The sequence below is a fragment of the Leptopilina boulardi genome, unplaced genomic scaffold (genome assembly GCF_019393585.1).
Source record: "Leptopilina boulardi isolate dan_hultmark-lab unplaced genomic scaffold, ZJU_Lbou_2.1 LbouV2_315, whole genome shotgun sequence".
Classification (NCBI taxonomy): domain Eukaryota; kingdom Metazoa; phylum Arthropoda; class Insecta; order Hymenoptera; family Figitidae; genus Leptopilina; species Leptopilina boulardi.
Window position 1 is genome coordinate 2489 of NW_026137880.1, and position 25608 is coordinate 28096.

Sequence of the window (25608 nt, forward strand, 5' to 3'; positions counted from 1 at the left end):
AATCACATAAATTAGGTTGAGAAATAGAGAAATTGGAACTGAGAACTTTCTGGATAAATGATTCCATCGAACTAATCTACTACTTACTTTGGGATCTAAAATTTTAACTTTTCATTTGCGGAATCATTTTCTTGTAACAGTGTAATGTTATAGCAGACATGAAAATATTTATATAACACTCACAGAGATACGAAAGTTTAATATTGGTTTTTGTAATTTTTTGATGAACCATAAAAAGAGACACAAATTTCAAATTTTGCTATTTCACATAATGACTTTGTAATGTTGAATTTATATATAATTAACAAAAGTAACAATTGTCCAACTATGTATTTTAACATAAAATCCTTATATTTGTAAAAAACTTATTCAATGATTATGACCAATTTTTTAGCAATAAAATTTAATAAAAGAATCTGACTTAAAAATCTTATAACAGAACACTCATTGGATAGTAAATTTCATTGAACTCATCCACTGCATTCTTGGGGTACTCCAGATGTTATATTTCGTTTAAGAAATATCATAGTAACATAGTTGTTCCTTTAAAAACCACATAAATTAGGTTCAGAAATAGAGAAATTGGAACTGAGAACTTTCTGGATAAATGATTCCATCGAACTAATCTACTACTTACTTTGGGATCTAAAATTTTAACTTTTCATTTGCGGAATCATTTTCTTGTAACAGTGTAATGTTATAGCAGACATGAAAATATTTATATAACACTCACAGAGATACGAAAGTTTAATATTGGTTTTAGTAATTTTTTGATGAATCATAAAAAGAGACACAAATTTCAAATTTTGCTATTTCACATAATGACTTTGTAATGTTGAATTTATATATAATTAACGAAAGTAACAATTGTCCAACTATGTAATTTAACATAAAATCCTTATATTTGTAAAAAACTTATTCCATGATTATGACCTATTTTTTTAGCAATAAAATTTAACAAAAGAATCTGACTCAAAAATCTTATAACAGAACACTCATTGGATAGTAAATTTCATTGCACTCATACACTGCATGCTTTGGGTACTCCAGATGTTACATTTCGTTTAAGAAATAACATAGTAACATAAATGTTCCTTTAAAAATCACATAAATTAGGTTGAGAAATAGAGAAATTGGAACTGAGAACTTTCTGGATAAATGATTCCATCGAACTAATCTACTACTTACTTTGGGATCTAAAATTTTAACTTTTCATTTGCGGAATCATTTTCTTGTAACAGTGTAATGTTATAGCAGACATGAAAATATTTATATAACACTCACAGAGATACGAAAGTTTAATATTGGTTTTTGTAATTTTTTGATGAATCATAAAAAGAGACACAAATGTCAAATTTTGCTATTTCACATAATGACTTTGTAATGTTGAATTTATATATAATTAACGAAAGTAACAATTGTCCAATTATGTAATTTAACATAAAATATCCTTATATTTGTAAAAAACTTATTCAATGATTATGACCAATTTTTTAGCAATAAAATTTAATAAAAGAATCTGACTTAAAAATCTTATAACAGAACACTCTTTGGATAGTAAATTTCATTGAACTTATCCACTGCATTCTTAGGGTACTCCAGATGTTATATTTCGTTTAAGAAATATCATAGTAACATAGTTGTTCCTTTAAAAACCACATAAATTAGGTTCAGAAATAGAGAAATTGGAACTGAGAACTTTCTGGATAAATGATTCCATCGAACTGATCTACTACTTACTTTGGGACCTAAAGTTTTAACTTTTTATTTGCGGAATCATTTTCTTGTAACAGTGTAATGTTATAGCAGAAATGAAAATATTTATATAACACTCACAGAGATACGAAAGTTTAAGTTATTGGGTTTTGTAATTTTTTGATGAATCATAAAAAGAGACACAAATTTCAAATTTTGCTATTTCACATAATGACTTTGTAATGTTGAATTTATATATAATTAACGAAAGTAACAATTGTCCAACTATGTAATTTAACATAAAATCCTTATATTTGTAAAAAACTTATTCCATGATTATGACCTATTTTTTTAGCAATAAAATTTAACAAAAGAATCTGACTCAAAAATCTTATAACAGAACACTCATTGGATAGTAAATTTCATTGCACTCATACACTGCATGCTTTGGGTACTCCAGATGTTACATTTCGTTTAAGAAATAACATAGTAACATAAATGTTCCTTTAAAAATCACATAAATTAGGTTGAGAAATAGAGAAATTGGAACTGAGAACTTTCTGGATAAATGATTCCATCGAACTAATCTACTACATACTTTGGGATCTAAAATTTTAACTTTTCATTTGCGGAATCATTTTCTTGTAACAGTGTAATGTTATAGCAGACATGAAAATATTTATATAACACTCACAGAGATACGAAAGTTTAATATTGGTTTTTGTAATTTTTTGATGAATCATAAAAAGAGACACAAATTTCAAATTTTGCTATTTCACATAATGACTTTGTAATGTTGAATTTATATATAATTAACGAAAGTAACAATTGTCCAATTATGTAATTTAACATAAAATATCCTTATATTTGTAAAAAACTTATTCAATGATTATGACCAATTTTTTAGCAATAAAATTTAATAAAAGAATCTGACTTAAAAATCTTATAACAGAACACTCATTGGATAGTAAATTTCATTGAACTCATCCACTGCATTCTTGGGGTACTCCAGATGTTATATTTTGTTTAAGAAATATCATAGTAACATAGTTGTTCCTTTAAAAACCACATAAATTAGGTTCAGAAATAGAGAAATTGGAACTAAGAACTTTCTGGATAAATGATTCCATCGAACTAATCTACTACTTACTTTGGGACATAAAGTTTTAACTTTTCATTGGCGGAATCATTTTCTTGTAACAGTGTAATGTTATAGCAGTAAAGAAAATATTTATATAACATTCACAGAGAGACCAAAGTTTAAGATTATTGGGTTTTGCAATTTTTTGATGAACCATAAAAAGAGACACAAATTTCAAATTTTGCTATTTCACATAATGACTTTGTAATGTTGAATTTATATATAATTAACAAAAGTAACAATTGTCCAACTATGTAATTTAACATAAAATCCTTATATTTGTAAAAAACTTATTCCATGATTATGACCTATTTTTTTAGCAATAAAATTTAACAAAAGAATCTGACTCAAAAATCTTATAACAGAACACTCATTGGATAGTAAATTTCATTGCACTCATACACTGCATGCTTTGGGTACTCCAGATGTTACATTTCGTTTAAGAAATAACATAGTAACATAAATGTTCCTTTAAAAATCACATAAATTAGGTTGAGAAATAGAGAAATTGGAACTGAGAACTTTCTGGATAAATGATTCCATCGAACTAATCTACTACATACTTTGGGATCTAAAATTTTAACATTTTCATTTGCGGAATCATTTTCTTGTAACAGTGTAATGTTATAGCAGACATGAAAATATTTATATAACACTCACAGAGATACGAAAGTTTAATATTGGTTTTTGTAATTTTTTGATGAATCATAAAAAGAGACACAAATTTCAAATTTTGCTATTTCACATAATGACTTTGTAATGTTGAATTTATATATAATTAACGAAAGTAACAATTGTCCAATTATGTAATTTAACATAAAATATCCTTATATTTGTAAAAAACTTATTCAATGATTATGACCAATTTTTTAGCAATAAAATTTAATAAAAGAATCTGACTTAAAAATCTTATAACAGAACACTCATTGGATAGTAAATTTCATTGAACTCATCCACTGCATTCTTGGGGTACTCCAGATGTTATATTTTGTTTAAGAAATATCATAGTAACATAGTTGTTCCTTTAAAAACCACATAAATTAGGTTCAGAAATAGAGAAATTGGAACTGAGAACTTTCTGGATAAATGATTCCATCGAACTAATCTACTACTTACTTTGGGATCTAAAGTTTTAACTTTTCATTGGCGGAATCATTTTCTTGTAACAGTGTAATGTTATAGCAGTAAAGAAAATATTTATATAACATTCACAGAGAGACCAAAGTTTAAGATTATTGGGTTTTGCAATTTTTTGATGAACCATAAAAAGAGACACAAATTTCAAATTTTGCTATTTCACATAATGACTTTGGAATGTTGAATTTATATATAATTAACAAAAGTAACAATTGTCCAACTATGTAATTTAACATAAAATATCCTTATATTTGTAAAAAACTTATTCAATGATTATGACCTATTTTTTTAGCAATAAAATTTAACAAAAGAATCTGACTCAAAAATCTTATAACAGAACACTCATTGGATAGTAAATTTCATTGCACTCATACACTGCATGCTTTGGGTACTCCAGATGTTACATTTCGTTTAAAAAATATTATAGTAACATAGATGTTCCTTTAAAAATCACATAAATTAGGTTGAGAAATAGAGAAATTCGAACTGAGAACTTTCTGGATAAATAATTCCATGGAACTAATCTACTACATTATTTCGGTACCCAAGATTTTTCATTTTATATACGGATTTAAAATTTAAATATTCTACTTCTCTGTTAAACTACAATAATTAGGTTGAGAAACAAGGAAGTCCGAAATTAGGACTTTCTGGATAAATGATTCTATTGAACTGATCTACTACATACTTTGGGATCTAAAGTAGTGACTTTGTAAAGTTTAATTTATATATAATTAACGAAAGTAACAATTGTCGCACTATGTAATTTAACATAAAATCTCATTATATTTTTAAAAAACTTATTAAATGATTATGACCTATTTTTTTAGCACTAAAATTAAATAAAAGAATCTGACACATAAATCTTGTAATAGAACACTCATTGGATAGTAAATTTCATAGAACTCATCCACTGCATTCTTTGGGACTACATTTGGGATTACATTTCGTTTAAGAAATAACATAGTAACATAGATGTTCCTTTAAAAATCACATCAATTAGGTTGAGAAACAGAGAAATTCGAACTGAGAACTTTCTGGATAAATGAATCCATCGAACTAATCTACTGCATTATTGCGGTACCCAAGGTTTTACACTTCATATACGGAATCAATTGCTTGTAACAGTGTAATGTTATAGCAGTAAAGAAAATATTTATATAACATTCACAGAGAAACCAAAGTTTAAAATTATTGGATTTTGCAATTTTTTGATGAACCATAAAAAGAGACACAAATTTCAAATTTTGCTATTTCACATAATGACTTTGTAATGTTGAATTTATATATAATTACCGAAAGTAACAATTGTCCAACTATGTTATTTGACATAAAATATCCTTATATTTGTAAAAAAAAATTATTTAATGATTATGACCTATTTTTTTAGCACTAAAATTAAATAAAGGAATCTGACACATAAATCTTGTAACATAACACTCATTGGATAGTAAATTTCATTGAACTCATCCAATGCATTATTTAGGTACTCCTGATGTTACATTTCGTTTAAGAAATAACATAGTAACATACTTGTTCCTTTGAAAATCACATCAATTAGGTTGAGAAATAGAGAAATTGGAACTGAGAACTTTCTGGATAAATGATTCCATCGAACAAATCTACTACATTATTTCAGTACACAAGATTTTTCATTTCATATACGGAATCAAAATTTAAACATTCTTCTTCTCCGTTAAACTACGTAATTAGGTTGAGAAGTAGAGAACTCCGAACTGAGAACTTTCTCGATAAATGGTTGTATTGAACTGATCTACTACTTAAGTTTGTGATCTAAAGTTTTAACTTTTCATTTGCGCAATCATTTTCTTGTAACAGTCTAATGTTTTGGCAGAAAAGAAAATATTTATATAACGTTTACCCAAGATTTTTCATTTCATATACGGAATCAAAATTTAAACATTCTACGTCTCTGTTAAACTACAATAATTAGGTTTAGAAATAAGGAAGTCCGAAATTAGGACTTTCTGGATATATGATTCTATTGAACTGATCTACTACATACTTTGGGATCTAAAGTTTTAACTTTTCATTTGTGGAATCATTTTCTTGTAACAGTGTAATGTTATAGCAGCAAAGAAAATATTTATATAACATTCACAGAGAAACCAAAGTTTAAGATTATTGGGTTTTGCAATTTTTTGATGAATCATAAAAAGAGACACAAATTTCAAATTTTGCTATTTCACATAATGACTTTGTAATGTTGAATTTATATATAATTGACGAAAGTAACAATTGTCCAATTATGTAATTTAACATAAAATATCCTTATATTTGTAAAAAACTTATTCAATGATTATGACCAATTTTTTAGCAATAAAATTAAATAAAAGAATCTGACACATAAATCTTGTAACAGAACACTCATTGGATAGTAAATTTCATTCAACTCATCCACTGCATTCTTGGGGTACTCCAGATGTTACATTTCGTTTAAAAAATATCATAGTAACATAGTTGTTCCTTTGAAAATCACATCAATTACACAGGCACACAAAAAAAAAAAAGTTGTCTGTTTCTTGAACTACACATATATTTCCTATAGTATTTTGGCCCGCTGAAACCGAATCTGAGGTCAGAATTGCTCCATCACCCTCAGTTTTTTTTTAAATCGACCAAAACCACCCTTAAACGGACAAATTCACACTTCGGAGATAAAAAATAAATCAACTTATTTTTTAGAAAAACTAAATTTTACATCTACGAAACTTTGCTCCACTAACTCAAAAACAAAGCCAGCATTGATCCAGCACCCCCTGAATTTTTTTAATCGAAAAAACTACCCCTAATCTGAAGAATCAAATTCAGGAGGTAAAACAATAAAATAACTGATTAAAAAATTTTATAACCAGGTATTTTTACTCCAGCAAGGCAGAAACAAATCCAGAAATGCTCCCTCACCCTCTAAATTTTTTTTAAATCGAAAAAACCACCCTTAAATAGAAAAATTCAAATTTAAGAAGTAAAAAAAAATACTTTACCGGCTTTTTTTAAAAACAGAACCTTACATGTTTGTAGTTTTGCTCTACTAACTCAAAAAAACAAAGCCAGCATTGATCCAGCACCCCCTGAATTTTTTTAATCGAAAAAACTACCCCTAATCTGAAGAATCAAATTCAAGAGGTAAAACAATAAAATAACTGATTAAAAAATTTTATAACCAGGTATTTTTACTCCAGCAAGGCAGAAACAAAGCCAGAAATGCTCCCTCACCCTCTAAAATTTTTTTAAATCGAAAAAACCACCCTTAAATAGAAAAATTCAAATTTAAGAAGTAAAAAAATATTAAATTACCGGCTTTTTTTAAAGACAGAACCTTACATGAATGCAGTTTTGCTCTACTAATTAAAAAAAATAAAGCCAGCATTGATCCATCACCCTCTGAATTTTTTTAAATAAAAAAAACTACCCTTAATCTGAAGAATCAAACTTAGGAGGTAAAACAATAAAATAACTGTTAAAAAATTTTATAACCAGATATTTTTACTCCAGCAATGCACAAACAAAGCCAGAAATGCTCCCTCACCCTCTAAAATTTTTTTAAATCGAAAAAACCACCCTTAAATAGAAAAATTCAAATTTAGGAGATTAAAAATTAAATAACTGACTTTTTTAAAACAGAACCTTACTACATCTATGTTTTTTCGCTCCTCTAACTCAAAAACAAAGCCACCATTGATTCATCAATCTCTGAATTTGTTTAATCGAAAAAACTACCCCTAATCTGAAGAATCAAATTCAGGCGGTAATACAATATAATAACTGATTAAAAATTTTACAGCCAGGTATGTTTCCGCATTGCTGGAGTAAAAATACCTGGATATAAACTTTTTTAATCAGTTATTTTTTTGTTTTACCTCCTAAGTTTGGTTCTTCAGATTAAGGATAGTTTTTTTTAATTAAAAAAATTCAGAGGGTGATGGATCAATGCTGGCTTTATTTTTTTGAGTTAGTAAAGCAAAACTACATACATGTAAGGTTCTGTTTTTAAAAAAAGCCGGTAATTTAATATTTTTTTACTTCTTAAATTTGAATTTTTCTATTTAAGGGTGGTTTTTTCGATTTAAAAAAATTTTAGAGAGTGAGGGAGCATTCCTGGATTTATTTCTGCCTTGCTGGAGTAAAAATACCTGGTTATAAAATTTTTTAATCAGTTATTTTATTGTTTTACCTCCTGAATTTGATTATTTAGATTAGGGGTAGTTTTTTCGATTAAAAAAATTCAGGGGGTGCTAGATCAATGCTGGCTTTGTTTTTTTGAGTTAGTAGAGCAAAACTACAAACATGTAAGGTTCTGTTTTTAAAAAAAGACGGTAATTTATTATTTTTTTACTTCTTAAATTTGAATTTTTCTATTTAAGGGTGGTTTTTTTGATTTAAAAAAAATTTAGAGGGTGAGGGAGCATTTCTGGATTTGTTTCTGCCTTGCTGGAGTAAAAATACCTGGTTATAAAATTTTTTAATCAGTTATTTTATTGTTTTACCTCTTGAATTTGATTCTTCAGATTAGGGGTAGTTTTTTCGATTAAAAAAATTCAGGGGGTGCTGGATCAATGCTGGCTTTGTTTTTTTGAGTTAGTAGAGCAAAACTACAAACATGTAAGGTTCTGTTTTTAAAAAAAGCCGGTAATTTATTATTTTTTTACTTCTTAAATTTGAATTTTTCTATTTAAGGGTGGTTTTTTTTATTTAAAAAAAATTTAGAGGGTGAGGGAGCATTTCTGGATTTATTTCTGCCTTGCTGGAGTAAAAATACCTGGTTATAAAATTTTTTAATCAGTTATTTTATTGTTAGGTTGAGAAATAGAGAAATTCGAACTGAGAACTTTCTGGATAACTGATTCCATCCAATTAATCTACTACTTACTTTGAAGATCTAAAATTTAAATTTTTCATTCGCGGAATCATTTTCTTGTAACAGTGTAATGTTATAGCAGACATGAAAATATTTATATAACACTCACAGAGATACGAAAGTTTAAGTTTGGTTTTTGTAATTTTTTGATGAATCATAAAATGAGACACAAATTTCAAATTTTGCTATTTCAAGTAATGACTTTGTAAAGTTTAATTTATATATATTTAACAAAAGTAACAATTGTCCAACTATGTATTTTAACATAAAATATCCTTATATTTGTAAAAAACTTATTCAATGATTATGACCTATTTTTTTAGCAACAAAATTTAATAAAAGAATCTGACTTAAAAATCTTATAACAGAACACTCATTGGATAGTAAATTTCATTGAACTCATCCACTGCATTCTTGGGGTACTCCAGATGTTACATTTCGTTTAAGAAATATCATAGTAACATAGATGTTCCTTTAAAAATCACATAAATTAGGTTGAGTAATAGAGAAATTGGAACTGAGAACTTTCTGGATAAATGATTCCATCGAACTAATCTACTACATTATTACGGTACCCAATGTTTTTCATTTCATATACGAAATCAAAATTTAAACATTTTTTTTCTCTGTTAAACTACATAATTAGGTTGAGAAATAGAGAACTCCGAACTGAGAACTTTCTGGATAAATGATTGTATTGAACTGATCTACTACTTAAGTTTGGGATCTAAAGTTTTAACTTTTCATTTGCGCAATTATTTTCTTGTAACAGTGTAATGTTTTGGCAGAAAAGAAAATATTTATATAACATTTACCCAACATTTTTCATTTCATTTACGGAATCAAAATTTAAACATTCTACTTCTTTGTTAAACTACAATAATTAGGTTGAGAGATAAGGAAGTCCGAAATTAGAACTTTCTGGATAAATGATTCTATTGAACTGATCTACTACATACTTTGGGATCTAAAGTTTTAACTTTTCCTTTGTGGAATCATTTTCTTGTAACAGTGTAATGTTATAGCAGTACAGAAAATATTTATATAACATTCACAGAGAAACCAAAGTTTAAAATTATTGGGTTTTGCAATTTTTTGATGAACCATAAAAAGAGACACAAATTTCAAATTTTGCTATTTTACATAATGACTTTGTAATGTTGAATTTATATATAATTAACAAAAGTAACAAATGTCCAACTATGTATTTTAACATAAAATATCCTTATATTTGTAAAAAACTTATTCAATGATTATGACCTATTTTTTTAGCAACAAAATTTAATAAAAGAATCTGACTTAAAAATCTTATAACAGAACACTTATTGGATAGTAAATTTCATTGAACTCATCCACTGCATTCTTGTGGTACTCCAGATGTTACATTTCGTTTAATAATTATCATAGTAACATAGTTGTTCCTTTAAAAATCACATAAATTAGGTTGAGAAATACAGAAATTGGAACTGAGAACTTTCTGGATAAATAATTCCATCGAACTAATCTACTACTTACTTTGGGATCTAATTTTTAACTTTTCATTTGCGGAATTATTTTCTTGTAACAGTATAATGTTATAGCAGTAAAGAAAATATTTATATAACATTCACAGAGAAACCAAAGTTTAAGATTATTGGGTTTTGCAATTTTTTGATGAATCATAAAAAGAGACACAAGTTTCAAATTTTGCTATTTCAAGTAATGACTTTGTAAAGTTTAATTTATATATAATTAACAAAAGTAACAATTGTCCAACTATGTAATTTAACATAAAGTCTCCATATATTTTTAAAAAACTTTTTAAATGATTATGACCAATTTTTTTAGCACTAAAATTAAATAAAGTAATCTGACACATAAATCTTGTAACAGAACACTCATTGGATAGTAAATTTCATTGAACTGATCCACTGCATGCTTTGGGTACTCCAGATGTTACATTTCGTTTAAGAAATAACATAGTAACATAGTTGTTCCTTTAAAAATCACATTAGATAGTTAAAGTAAAATTAATACTAAATTTATTAACTTATTTGAGATAAAACAGGTAAAGCGATTTTTACAGAGCGGTTCTATATGATGCGTACGAAAGACAAACAGAAACTAAAAACTTCGCAGATACCACTACATACGACGCACACAAGTTGTCCCTCTGCGGGCAAACTAAGGAATCATCCTTGATTTAAAAAGACCGCGAAATAAAATTTAAAAAAAAAGTAAATGAAATGCGATGAAATCGTAAACATACCGCCTACCTTGCGAGCTTATTTTAAGATTGCAATGGTCACAATAGAACAAAAGGTACGAACTTAAAACTAATTGTCGAAATTACAAGAATACGTATTAGGTTACAAATATTATGAATAGTTGCACGGTAATCGAATTAATTGTGTGATTGGACGAGTAAATTCAGACGCACTCGTCTTTACTTGAACGACTCTAACGTGACCGTCTTGACCGGGAATACATTTAATGACACGTCCTAATTCCCATTTAGCGGGTGGGAGATTAGGATTTCGTAGTAAAACAACATCGTTAATTTTCAAATTAACTCGCTCTGACAACCACTTTGTTCGCTGTTGCAGTGACTGTAAATAATCTTTGGACCATGAGCGCCAAAACTGTTCTAAGACACGTTTATAAAACTGCCAACGCGACAAGTGGTTCTCAGGTAGATCCAGAACAGATATCGCAGGTACAGTTTTTAACGCAGATCCGATTAAAAAATGTCCAGGAGTTAATGCTTCGCAACTCTCTGGATCTTCGTTTAGTTGAACAATAGGTCGAGAATTTAAGCAGCATTCGATTTGACAAAGTAAAGTCGTTAATTCTTCGGAAGTCGGTGTAGCGTTTGATAATAATGTACGCAAATGAAATTTTACATTTTTTACGCCAGCTTCCCACAGACCTCCAAAATGCGGCGCAGACGGAGGCATGAAGTGCCACGTGATTCCGTCTGAGGCCATGTAAGAAGCAATCGTCGGATCTTTCATAATGAGCTTAAATGTATGTGACAATTCGCGATCAGCACCGCGAAAATTCGTGCCATTGTCACTATAAAGATCTGTTGGCAAACCTCGACGTAAGGTAAAGCGTCTCAAAGCTGCGAGAAAAGCAGCTGACGTATAATCGTCAACAAGCTCCAAATGTATGGCTTTAACAGAAAAACAAACAAAAACAGCGATCCAAGCCTTATGTGACTTGGTTCCGCGACCCGAACTAGAGCGGACCAAAAATGGACCCGCGTAATCAATTTCGGTATGAGAGAAAGGACGAGAAGGAGATACTCTAGCACTAGGTAAATCTCCCATAAGTTGGTTTTCAACACGCGCTTTGTCTCTCACGCAAGTGACACATTTCCTGATAATTCCTTTAATGAGATTTCGCGCACCAATAATCCAATATTGAGTGCGAGCAATATAAAGAGTCAACTGAACTCCCCCGTGTAATAAATTTTTGTGCAATTGTGTCAAAATTAAAAAGGAAATCGGATGATTAGGTAGAATATCTGGTGGGTTTTGGTAAGTCAATAACTTAGACTAGCGTAGTCGTCCGCCCAATCTAAGGATACCATTGTCATCGAGAAAGGGTGAGAACTTTTGTATGCGAGAACTTGGGGGAATTGGTTTTCCTTCCTTGAGACACTGAATTTCGTGAGCAAAAGAATTTTCTTGAACGTATTCAACCCAAAATAAAGCGGCATTGTTGATTTCGGTAGCCGTCACTTGATTCGAAAACAAAATTTGGCGTTTAAAGGCTTAAATAGCTCGTAAAATTTGAGCAGTCACACGCAATAAATGTGCACAAGATGAATAGTGAGACATCAGTTGTGATTGCCAATCAGGTTCGAGGTTATTGTAGATCAGATGAGAAACTATACGAGACTCTTCGGTAGTTTCCAGACCACAATTTCGTCGAGGCCATGTCTCCGGTGAATCTAGCAGCCAAGTGGGACCCTCCGACCAAAGGGAAAAGGTTGACAAGTCCTCCGCTGAGAGTCCACGTGAGGCACAATCCGCGGGATTTTGCTTAGAAGGAACATGATTCCACGTAGCTGCAGGCAACTCCGTTAAAATACCTGACACACGATTTGCAACGAAAGTAGTCCAGGAAGTTGGTTGCTTCTGAAGCCAACTGAGAACAATTGTAGAGTCTGTCCAGCAAAAAACTTGAGAATTCATTAAACCGAGAGAATCAATAACAAAATGAATTAATTTAGACAAAAGGCTTGCGGCACATAATTCGAGTCGTGGGATGCTTATTGTCTTGAGCGCAGCAACTTTTGTTTTGGACCTGAGGAGACTGACTAAAACATCACCTGAAGCGGACCGAATTTGAGAGTATACGACTGCAGAATATGCGACACTCGACGCAGCCATGGATTTGTATCGAGACTGCATCAGAAGAATTATGCGTCCATCTTGGAACTGAAAGATTTGACAAGGCCGACAATGAAGATCGAAATTGATTCCAATCTTTAAGCAAGTCCGAGGAAAGAGAATCGTCCCAGTCTAGCTTTCGAAGCCAGAGTTTTTGCAAAAGAATTTTTGCAATAATTGTCACAGGCGAAATCCAACCCATTGGGTCGAATATTTTCGCGGTAGCCGAGAGTATTGATCTTTTTGTTGCAGGTTCTTCAGGAATTTCAAAAGTTTTGAAGTGAAAGGCATCATCTGACGGTTTCCAAAAAATTCCGAGGACTTTGAAACCTGAAGAATCGTCAAAAGGGATCTCAACTGCTAAACCATGATCAGCAGAATCCAATCCGTCTAGTAAATCAGGAGAATTACTAAACCATTTCCGTAATGGGAATCCCCCAGCATTTGTCATATTAATGACTTGATCTCTCACCTTGAGTGTGGAGGTTTTATCCGATCCTCCAAGAAAAACGTCATCAACGTAGGTTTGCTCCAAAAGCACGGAAACAGCTAAAGGAAAATTGTCCTTTTCGTCATGTGCCAACTGTCTCATTACGCGAATGGCAAGATATGGCGAAGACACCATTCCGTAGGTAACAGTATTTAATTCAAACACATGGATCGGACACTTAGGAGCTTCTCGCCACAAAATACATTGATATTTTTGATGGGCAGGATCGATGAGAATCTGGCGAAACATATTAGCAATATCAGCACACAACACGAATTCAAATTGACGCCATCATAAAATGATGGAGCAAATATCTGTTTGTAATTTTGGACCGATGTGTAAAATGTCATTAATCGAGGTTTTGTTGGACGTTGGACTCGAAGCATTAAAGACGACTCTAACTTTCGTTGTTTGGCTACTTTCGCGAACGACAGGGTGGTGCGGAATAAAGACACGAGATGAATCAGTCTGGTCAACGTCAACTGGAGTCATATGTCCCATCTCTTGATACTTTCCTAGAAAATCACGATAATTTTCAGCAAGCAGAGGATCACGAGTAAATCTTTTTTCTATTCTACACAACGAATTGAGAGCTATGTTATAAGAGTCACCTAATTTCGAGGGGGAATCATCAAAAGGTAATTGAACTACATATTTTCCATTTAAGTCTCTAGAATGTGTCTCCATAAAATGATGCTCACATTCAATTTCTTTTTTTGTCATTAAATTCACTGCTGGTATCTCTTTCAATTCCCAAAATTGACGCAAGCTTTCGTCAACTCGGGTTTCCATGGAAAAGTGGACATTAATGTGATAACTTTGAAGAGGAGATCCTTGTAGTGGTCCTGATAAGATCCAACCAAATATAGTTGACTGAGCAACGAGATCTCCACGTGGTCCAGGACAAATCTCAGGTTTGAGCAATTGAGCGTACAGATCGGCTCCAATCAGCAAATCGATCCGGTCACTTTCCCATGGATTTAGATCGGCAAGTTCGAGACTTTAAAGATTTTCAGGAATTTCTAAAAGGGTAAATTCAGCTGGAACATATGCAGTGATTTTTGGAAGTACGAATGCTTGAGTTTGGAGCGTGGTTGAACAAGGTTTAATCGTTTAAATAGTGATAGGAACGGAATAAAGGATTTTATTCGTACAACTTCCTCCCAAACCGGACACTGTAACATTCGTATTTTTGCGTGGAAGACGTAATAATTGAGCAATTAATTCGGACAAAAACGTATCTTCTGACCCTTGGTCAAGAAGAGCGCGGACATGAACGCGGCGGCCATCAGGCGCCTCAACCATCACTCGAGCGGTTCCCAACAGAACAGTAGTGCGGTATTTTTAGACGAGTTCAAATGCGATGAAATCGCCACATCATCAGACACTTGATTTGATTCTGAAACGCTATGATCAGTTTTTAATTCGCGACTTTGTGACAAATTTTTATTATCGCGATGCAATAAAGAATGATGAGGCTTTTTACAAATATTACAAAATTTTCGGCTCTGACATAAATTGCGATTATGCTTACCTAAACAGTTGAAGCATCGTGAATTAGCCTTTAAATATTCAGAACGTTCATCAATTGTTTTTTCTTTAAATACAGAACAAGCATAGAGGTTATGTTCTCTGTTACACATTGGACATACAAACTTTGTTGAGTTTTGATGCGTGTGTACCTTCTTGAGTACCGACTGCGAATGATTTGAATTTTTACTTTCAGGACGCTTTTTAATATCTACTGTAGCTTCTAAAGCGCGAATTCGAGAATCAAGAAATTTAACAAATTGATCGAGAGAGGGAGGATCTGTCTCTTCACTAATTGACAATTCCCACTGATCACGAGAAATTTTATCTAACTTGTTTATTAACATAAAAACTAACAAATCATTCCCTTCATCGATAGGACGTTTTAGACTTTTTAAAGCAGATGTCGCAGTAATAACAACGTTACGCATAGTTTTTAAATTATTCAACCAATCTGATGTGACAGGTGGCAATTCAACAATCTTTTTTAAATATTCATATATTAAAACTTTAGAATTACTATAACGAGTTTCGAGATTTTCACAAATATTCTGAAAATTGCCATCTGTCCCTGGTTGATTTTGAGCAATTATTAATGCCTCACCTTTAAGAGATGATTTGAGATAATGAAGACGCTCTGCATCCGACAAGCGATCGTTGTCAATTACAAGAGATTTAAACAGATCTCTAAAGGTGAGCCACTCACAATACGAACCTGAGAAAGTGGGTATAGTAATGCGAGGAAGTTTTACAGATGATGATGCTCCTCGTGGCGTTGCATCTGGATCTGGTGGTTGAGAACGGTCTTGTACCGGCATGGGCGGTGGCTCAGGAAGACTGCTAAGTATGTGGTATATGGCCTCCTCATACAAGTCCTCAATCTGATTAAACTCATCAGAATTATAAATTGTAATTGTTGTCTCTCCTCCTTCGGCTTGATTAGGAGGATCTATTATTGGAGGATTTGCAAGTAAAGCGGCATGATTTTGTCGACACCTCAGCCAGCAATCTTGTAAATTTGTTAGGCGTCCTAACAACAGTTGTCGAGGTGGATTTTCGTAATTTAAAACACGATTAACAATCTTTTCGATAGAGTTAAATAGAGTTTCTTGGTCACTTAACACTCGTTCATAACTAGTCGTGGCCATGTTTGTTACAGGAAAAATAGCCGACCACGCTAAGTAAAATATAGTGAAAAAAATTTTTCATGAAAAAAGGTTCTCGATACTGAGAAAAAAAGTAAAATAGCACCAAAATATTGCGGAAAAAACACAATAAAGTCTTAAAAAAAGTACTTTTTGACTATTCAAGTCACTTGAGAGAATAAAAAAATGCAATATATAAAGGAAAAATCCCTTAAGCGTCACTTAACACAAAGCACTGATTTCACTTTCTTTTCTCCTTTTTGGAAATCCGGCTCGAAGGACCATGTTATGAATTTAAACAGTTTAACATAAAGGACTTGTGAAAAAAAGGAGAATAAGATAGTGAAAGTAAAATTAACACTGAATTTATTAACTTATTTGAGATAAAACAGGTAAAGCGATTTTTACAGAGCGGTTCTATATGATGCGTACGAAAGACAAACAGAAACTAAAAACTTCGCAGATACGACTACATACGACGCACATAAGTTGTCCCTCTGCGGGCAAACTTACTTTGGAATCTAAAGTTTTAACATTTCATTTGCGGAATCATTTTCTTGTAACAGTGTAATGTTATAGCAGACATGAAAATATTTATATAACACTCACAGAGATATCAAAGTTTAAGATTGGTTTTTGTAATTTTTTGATGAATCATAAAAAGAGACACAAATTTCAAATTTTGCTATTTCACGTAATGACTTTGTAAAGTTTAATTTTTATATATTTAACGAAAGAAACATATGTCCCACTGTGTAATTTAACATAAAATCCGTATTTTTTAGCGTTTATTAATTTTCCAAATGGAAATTGCATTTTTTATTGTAATTTCTGAGAAAGTATTGTTACAGTTTTTGTGAAGAAAGTGCTCATATTTAATTTATTGAAATGAAATATTTTTCATTATTATAACTCAAAAAAAGTTTTAGCTGGTGTATATCTTGCCAATAATCAATTATCCATAAAGGAAAAAGCATTTTACCTTCTTGTTTTAAAGAAAAGGCTGTTGAAAATTTTCCAAAATTTTAGTTTCAATGTAGATGGCGCTGCCTCACTTGGACCTGGCCTTAATTCCTTTGCCTACATGGACCGTTAGAAATTGTTCTTATTTATTCGAATGGAACGAGTATTAGAGATTAAGAGAAAAGAAAGTATAATGATATGCAAGAAAATATTAATTTCTTATATTAAGATTTCAAATAGAAACTCAAATTAGTTTTTAAGCATAATAAAGTATTGCAATCAAATATTACTCACAACTTACTTATGTGCTTTCCTTGAAGGAAAGTATACGTAGTATGGTTAAATAATTTATATGTTTAGATATTTTAACGATGTTCAAAATTGGTCGGAAGTCAATACAGGTACCAGATTTTAATTATCATTTATCGAAAGTACAAATACTCCCATTTTTGACCATATTTAACACTGGAATCCAAAATAAATTACACCGAGTACAATGGTTCGCATGGAACATGCAGTATTATTGTTTAATTGGACAACTAAGTCCGAATCCGGTTTCGGAATGAATAAACAAATCTATTACTGATGGGTCAAAGGTTAAAGTACAGAAACCCGGATAAAGACAATTAACATATTATACCACACTAAAATAATAAGATTATTATTATTCGATATAATAGATAATGCTTCTGAAAAAGATTTTGTGTAAATCTAACAGGATCATTTATAAAAATACGAAAATCTTACAGTTTGTGGTTTCACGTAATATCATGCCTTAAATTATTTCTGTAACGCATACTTTGAGGATTTTTGTTATAGTGTAGTGTGCATGTTAGTTGGCTCTAATTATATAAGTAACGCATACTTTGAGGACTCATTAATAAAATTGTACTGAAATTATGCGTTTTTTCGAAAAACTACAAAAATTTCAATGGTTCCCTCTTGAAAGATATTTGTTTTCTTGAGAGTAGTCTATTTTTGGTTGAATGTTTTATGATTTCTACTGTTATAATCATCAAAGATTGTTATAGTTCTATCTTTATCATTGTTATTCAACTTTAGATAAAAAATAATTTATGAATTTATATATTATCATTTGTGTATATTATGGATTGTATTGTACTTGAATTATTGTCCTCATGGTTTGCTTGGACAAAATAAAGAAATAAAAATAATAATAATATAAGGACGGACCTTTTGTTCCCATGTACTCGTGGGATCTAAATGGAGACTACAGAAAACAACAAAAACAAAAGTGTTTCGCCTGAGAGTACCGAACACTCTTTGGAGAGTCGGGATTCAGGGCTTGAGATATTGCTGCAGGAAGAAAGGGCACATTTAACGTTAACTTCAGCCTCGGTAATATCGCCTCAGGATGAAATGAAACCTGAAAGGGAACAATATATTTCTGAGGCTCTAATACAGAAAAGTTCGGGACGATCTCAGGGTTCCACTGTTACTGTGGTCGAAGACCTAATGGCGAGATAATCCGTTAAGGGTAAAAAGCTCAGTGGCAGCGCAACAAGGAGGTTGGAGAATCCAAGGGTACAGAACCGGCAAGGGTCTCAACCTGCTTCATCATCGACTTCTATGCGGGCCAACAGTAAAGCTGGGTCTGTTGGTCAGGCACGAAAAGGAGTTCGCGCCGATAAGAGTCAGACACCTCTCCACAACAGGAGAAGAGAAGGAGGCAAAGACCCCTAGTTGGAACCGCCTAATTCTCCCAAGTGTCAAGATCTGGGATTGCACCTCGTTTCTGAGAAGTTCGCCTCACAAGAGGGGCGATTTTAATTGAGTGTCTTGACTCAGATTCTCGGGAGTGGTTAAATGTCCACGTACCAAATATCTGTCAGGCAATCGAGGGTCTGCCACTTAAAGTGATAGATACTTCTAACCTCATTAAGAGGGCCAGGGTGGTTGCTTGGGTACCAGGTCCTAAGGTGGACCAAGTTTCAATCCTGACTAACCTCAGGTAACAGAATCCTGGGGTGTATACAACTAATTGGAGGTTGTATTCGGGAGGTTAAACAGGATCAGGGGTAGTTTCTACGGCTGCAAGCTGGACTCTCGCGGTAGATGTGCCTGAGAGTAAGCTGGGTGTGCTTGAGTGTCTTCACTACAAACTGTGTTTCGGTCTTAGGCATATCACTCTTCGAGTGAGTAAGCACAGAATGGATCCGATGAGTTGTAGACAAGACACGGCTAGCGAAGCGACGGAGGATTTCGTGGATAAGTCTTAATATTGACGGACCACAGTATTCAATGTTCGCAGATTAACTTGCATCACTGTATAAGCGCAACGGCGATTCTAGCCAAGAACTTTACAGCTATTGCCTTCATTCAAGAACCTTGGGTTTACAAGTGTAAGATTAGAGAACTAAATAACTGTGGGGAGTTAGTGTATTCACCACAAGAATTACCACCCAGGGCGTGTATTTTCTATAAGGGAGTAAATACGGTTCCTCTTTCAGAGTTAACTAGTCGATATCTGGCAGTTATAAAAGTCATGTATCGAGATAAAAATGGAAGTAAGAAAGAGTTGATTCTTGCCTCTGGTTACTTTCCAAGAACAGAAAATGAACTCTTACCACCGGACAAGGTGTACTGTCAGTACTGGCCTCCCTGTTAATCCAGACAAGACAAATATTGTTTTCTTCACTAGAAAATACAAAGTTCCAACTGTGAGGAAACCTGTATTTTATGGAAAAGAAATGCTTTTTTCTGATTCGGTTAAATATCTAGGAGTGATTCTGGACAAGAAGCTAATCTTGAGAAAGCACTCAGAATATCAATATAGTATGTTTTGCACTACTTTTTGGATTTGCAGAAGGGCAATTATATTATCTTGGGGTCTAAAACCGGATATGGTTTTGTGGCTCTATTGTATGGTCCTGTTGACAAAGTTTCTGCATGCATCAATTGTTTAGTGGATTAGAGAAAACGGTTGAAAACGGTGAACTTCTGCCTTTGAGGTCTCTTTTGAACCATTCCTCTTCAAAAATATTTGACCGAATGGAAAAATATTTTTACTAAATATCTATAAGTACTAAAGTGTCTCGAAGTGTAAAAAAGTAATTTTCTTTACCATAATCCCTTTGCGCAGGATTTTTTGACATACTGTAAAAAACTCAATACAACATAATTTTACTTTACTGAACATGGAACAGGGAAAAAAAGCTATACTGCGCATGGTGATTATTACATTTTTATTTCAAGCAATAATTATTATTTTTGAAACGCATACTTTGAAGACTTTTGTTATAGTGTAGGTTGCATGTTAGTTTGCCCTGAATATATATATCGGGCTGAAAAAACTTGTACAAGAAAATGTACATGTTCTTGTACATATTTTTTGTGCAGGTTTCATGTACAAGTACTTTCACATGAACACGTTCATGTTCTTGTACAGAAACATTTGTTTAATAAATTTTATTATTTATGAAACGCATACTTTGAGGACCTTTGTTATAGTGTAGTGTGTATGTTATTTGGTCTTGGTTATGTAAGTAACGCATACTTTGAGGACTGCTACACTGCGCATAGTGATTATCACATTTCGATTTTAAGCCTTTGTTATTATTTATGAAACGCATACTTTGAGGACCTTTGTTATGGTGTAGTGTGTATGTTATTTGGTCTTGGTTATGTATGTAACGCATACTTTGAGGACTGCTACACTGCGCATAGGGATTATCACATTTCGATTTTAAGCCTTAGTTAGTATTTATGAAACGCATACTTTGAGGACCTTTGTTATGGTGTAGTGTGTATGTTATTTGGTCTTGGTTATGTAAGTAACGCATACTTTGGGGACGGCTACACTGCGCATGGTGATTATCACATTTCGATTTTAAGCCTTAGTTATTATTTATGAAACGCATACTTTGAAGTCCTTTGTTATAGTGTAGTGTGTATTTTATTTGGTCCTGGTTATGTAAGTAACGCATACTTTGAGGACTGCTACACTACGCATGATGATTATCACATTTCGATTTTAAGCCTTAATTATTATTTATGTAACGCATACTTTGAGGACTGCTACACTACGCATGATGATTATCACATTTCGATTTTAAGCCTTAACTATTATTTATGTAACGCATACTTTGAGGACTTTTTTATAGTGTAGTGTGTATGTTATTTGGTTTTGGAAGTAACGCATATTTTGAGGACTGCTACACTGCGCATAATGATTATCAAATTTCGATTTTAAGCCTTAGTAATTATTTATAAAACGCATACTTTCAGGACTTTTTGAAAGTATACTGTACACTTTACTTTGTCCAGATTATTAATGCAATGCATGTTTTGAGGACACGGTTGTTACAAACATTGTACTCAAATTATGCGTTCTGTACATAAAATTGTCCTCAAAGCATTCGTTGTATATATAATTTTGTCCCAAAATTATGCCCTGTACATATAAAAGACGTACAAGTACAATGCATTCTTTGAAGACATTGGCGGTATATAAAGTTTTAAGTCTCCAAACTATGCCTTGTGTACTTAATCCTTGATTTAAAAGTAGTAAATTTGAGTATAAATCAATTATTCCAATTGCATAATGTAGTATTTTTCATCAGGAACCTATATATGCGGCAAAAAACGTGAGTCCCCAAATCATGCTTTGTACATACATATATATATATATATATATATATATATATATATATATATATATCTACCTATATTACAAAAAGATATCGCCGCCAACGCCGCCGCTGTTCCAAGACTCTGAATATAGCCGCAAGTCAAGAGAAGGGGGGGTAGAAGAAAAGGGAAGGGGGGACTTGAGGCTATATTCAGAGTCTTGAAACGATCTTAACCTTTAAATTTAGGGTTGGGGAGGGGAAAAGGAGGGGGGATGGGAGTTAGCGCGCGAAGCCGCTGTTCCAAGACTCTGAATATAACCGCAAGTCAAGAGAAGGGGGGTAGAAGAGAAGGGGGGGGGGACTTGCGGCTATATTCAGAGTCTTGAAACGATCTTAACCTTTAAATTTAGGGTGGGGGAGGGGAAGAGAGGAGGGGGATGGGGGTTGGCGCGCGAAGCGCGCAGGGGGCATAGCCCCCTAGTATATATATATATATATATATCTTTCTATATTATAAAAAGATTTCGCCGCAGCCGCCGCCGCTGTTTCAGAAATTTTGACAAGGATGGGTCATTCCATGTCAAGTGTACCCATCCCATGTTTTTGACAAGGTTAGGTAAGGGTGAGCCAACCCATGTTTTTGACATGGAAAGTACAATATTTAGTTACACTTGATATGGAATGACCCATATGAATATAGCTGCAAGTCCCCCCCCTTCTCCCCTCCCTGGCAAAAAATGACCTAAATTTTAAGGTTATGTTCGTTTCAAGACTGAATAGGGCCGCAAGTCCTTCCCCTCCCATACCCTCTCTCCGTATTTCCCACCAAAAATGACATAAATTTTGAGTTTATGTTCATTTCAAGACTTTCAATATAGCCGCAATTCCCTCGTCTCCCGCCAAAAATGACATAAATTTTTAGGTTATGATCGTTTCAAAACTGAATAGGGTCGAAAGTCCTTCCCTCTCTCCGTATTTCCCGCCAAAAGTGACATAAATTCTGAGGTTATGTTTGCTTCAAGACTCTGAATAGAGCAGCAAGTCGTTCCCCCTTCCCTCATCTCTCTCTCTGTATTTTCCGCCAAAAATGACAAATTATGAGGTTATGTTCATTTCAAGACTTTCAATATAATAGCAAGTGGAGGTAGATTTCCTGCCAAAAGTGACCTGAATTTAAAGGTTATGTTCGTTTCAAGACTGTGAATATAGTCGCAAGACCCTCCCTCCTTCTTTACGTTGAAAGAGAGGTGGATTTTCCGCCGAAATTGAACTAAATTTTAAGGTTAAGTTATTTTGTCACGAAACGACCAAGAAACAAACATAACTTCAAAATTTGGCGCAAAAAGACAAAGGAACAAACATAACCTCAAAATTTAGGTCAAACTTTGAAGGAAAATGACCAAAAAACGAACATAACCATAAATGTAGGTTAAATTTTAGCTGAAAAATTTAAAAAATTAGATGAATTTTGTTTTAAAAATTGAAAATAATAAAAATTATTGTTAATAAAAATCGTAAATGACATTTAAAGAAATAAATAATAAAATATTAATAATAGTTTTAAAATCCAGAAATTGTCTAAACATTAACTCAAATATCTATAAAACCAATAAAAAATAGGGGGTTGGCGCGCAGGGGGGCGGAGCCTCCTTAGTATATATATATATATATATATATATATATATATATATATCTACCTATATTACAAAAAGATATCGCCGCCACCACCGCTGTTCCAAGACTCTGAATATAGCCGCAAGTCAAGAGAAGGGGGGTAGAAGAGAAGGGAGGGGAGGGAGGGACTTGCGGCTATATTCAGAGTGTTAAAACGATCTTAACCTCTAAAATTTAGGGTGGAGAGGGGGAAAGGAGGGGAAGAGGGGAGGGGGAAATTTCGACACTACGCTGGAATTCGCTGTACTCGACTACCATGCAATTCACGTATCGTTCAGAATTTGTCTCGAAAATTTTAGAGAATGCGCGCGAAGCGCGCAGGGGGCGTAGCCCCCTATAATATATATATAATTACATAATGTAGTACTCTGCACGAAAGGGCATTTTTTTTCTTCGTAAGCCTGTATATTATTTTAAATAAATAAAAAATGAATTATATATAATTAAACGCATTCATTTTTTTGCAATTTTAATAAAATAGTTTTTTAATAAAAAAATTAAACTTTTGTAAAATAATTATGTATTTACCTAAATGAAATTTTTTCAAAATTTGTACCATTTATTATCTTTACCACTTATTATTTCTAAAAATTAATGTCATCAAAGTGGCCAACAAACCTTAAAATATTGAAAAACTGAAAAACGTCGTTTATATTTAAATATTTTTTTCACTTAAAAACTCAAATGTTGAATATGTATTTGTTTTAAAATTTTATTATGTTTTATGCTACATTTTCGTTTTACTTTGACATAATTTTTTTTTTAAATTAGACTGCAATTTGAGAGTAATTCATAATTTTTAAATTTTCATATCGAAATTATAAAAAATTATGTAAAATATTTTTATTAGTTCAATTTTTTGAGAAATATTTTTTTTATTAGCAACTAATAATTTTTCTATTTAAGCAAAATTATTTTCACAGTCCCAAATAAATTGTTTTTTGTAACTGATTTAGAGAATCCTTTAAATTTTTCTAAACCGCAAAACGACAGAAAAAAAATTCATTAAGTGCTTTTGAGTGCCATTTATTGATTAACGCATGTACTAGGCCGGTAATATACTACTAGTTTATTGTAAAAATAACAAAAATAATTAATATTAATTTAATATGAAATAAAATCGGACAAGTGCGAGTTACACTCGCATTAAAACCGAGGGTTCCGTACCCTTAATCCTAAAATTTCAGGGGTTTAAAGTGTGAAGGCCGATAGAAAAATTCCAATTTTGCTTAATTTTTCCTGTAATGTGAGCATGGAAATACATATCATAAGTTTTTAAATATTTTTTTATCATTTAACATTTTCAATTTTATGATTTTTTTTAGATTTCACCAAATAATAAAAATATCAACAAATAAAAAATGTCAAAAGATAAAAAAAATAGCAAATGGTAAAAAAAAGAAAATGGCAAAAATGGCAAATTATAAAGAATGGCAAAACACTACAAAAAAATATAGCAAGCACAATTGGAGTTCTCGCTATATTTTTTTTGTAATATACACGTAAAAATACGTAAAAGTGTATAAATTTGAAACTCTTTAGATAAAATATTCTTCGTTTTTTGGGGAAAAGTCATGATTTTTATCGAAAATTATCAGTTTTTCCTTGAAAACACTATGATAATTAACTCCAATCGTTCTCGATATATTTTTTTTGTAATCTACACGTAAAAATACATAAAAAAGTATAAATTTGGATCCCTTAGGATAAAATTTTCTTCTTTTTTTATTCGAAAAATCCATGATTATTTCTAAAAATATGAGTTTTCCTTAAAAACAATATGAACATCAACTCCAATTGTGCTCGCTATATTTTTCCTGTAATCTACACGCAAAAATACGTAAGTATACCAAATATGAACTGCCTTCGTCAAATATTGTGTGCGCTAGGAGGATTAATCGCTTTTTTCAAAATTTTTGATTTTTCCTTGACAACGCTATGTAAATTAATCCGAATCATGTTCGCTATATTTTTCCTGTAATT

At 32.0% G+C, this 25608-nt stretch overlaps 3 protein-coding genes across 3 annotated transcripts; all 3 read right to left on the reverse strand.

Moving 5' to 3' along the window:
- Positions 1 to 11271: 11271 nt before the first annotated feature.
- LOC127283892 (uncharacterized) lies at positions 11272 to 13970 on the reverse strand (the record flags this gene model as incomplete). Its single annotated transcript, XM_051309006.1, has 4 exons — positions 13199 to 13970; positions 12643 to 13005; positions 12424 to 12576; positions 11272 to 12360 (listed from the first exon to the last, which is right to left on the reverse strand). Coding segments are annotated over exons 1-4 (2377 nt in total), but the record flags the coding sequence as incomplete, so codon positions are not given.
- Positions 13971 to 14012: 42 nt separating this feature from the next.
- Positions 14013 to 14905, reverse strand: LOC127283893 (uncharacterized). The gene is made up of 2 exons (XM_051309007.1): positions 14793 to 14905; positions 14013 to 14721 (listed from the first exon to the last, which is right to left on the reverse strand). The coding sequence occupies exons 1-2, from the start codon at positions 14903 to 14905 to the stop codon at positions 14013 to 14015; spliced, it is 822 nt and encodes a 273-aa protein (XP_051164964.1).
- Positions 14906 to 15025: 120 nt separating this feature from the next.
- On the reverse strand, positions 15026 to 16399 carry LOC127283894 (uncharacterized). Its single transcript, XM_051309008.1, has one exon. The coding sequence runs from the start codon at positions 16397 to 16399 to the stop codon at positions 15026 to 15028; it is 1374 nt and encodes a 457-aa protein (XP_051164965.1).
- Between the last annotated feature and the right edge of the window lie 9209 nt (positions 16400 to 25608).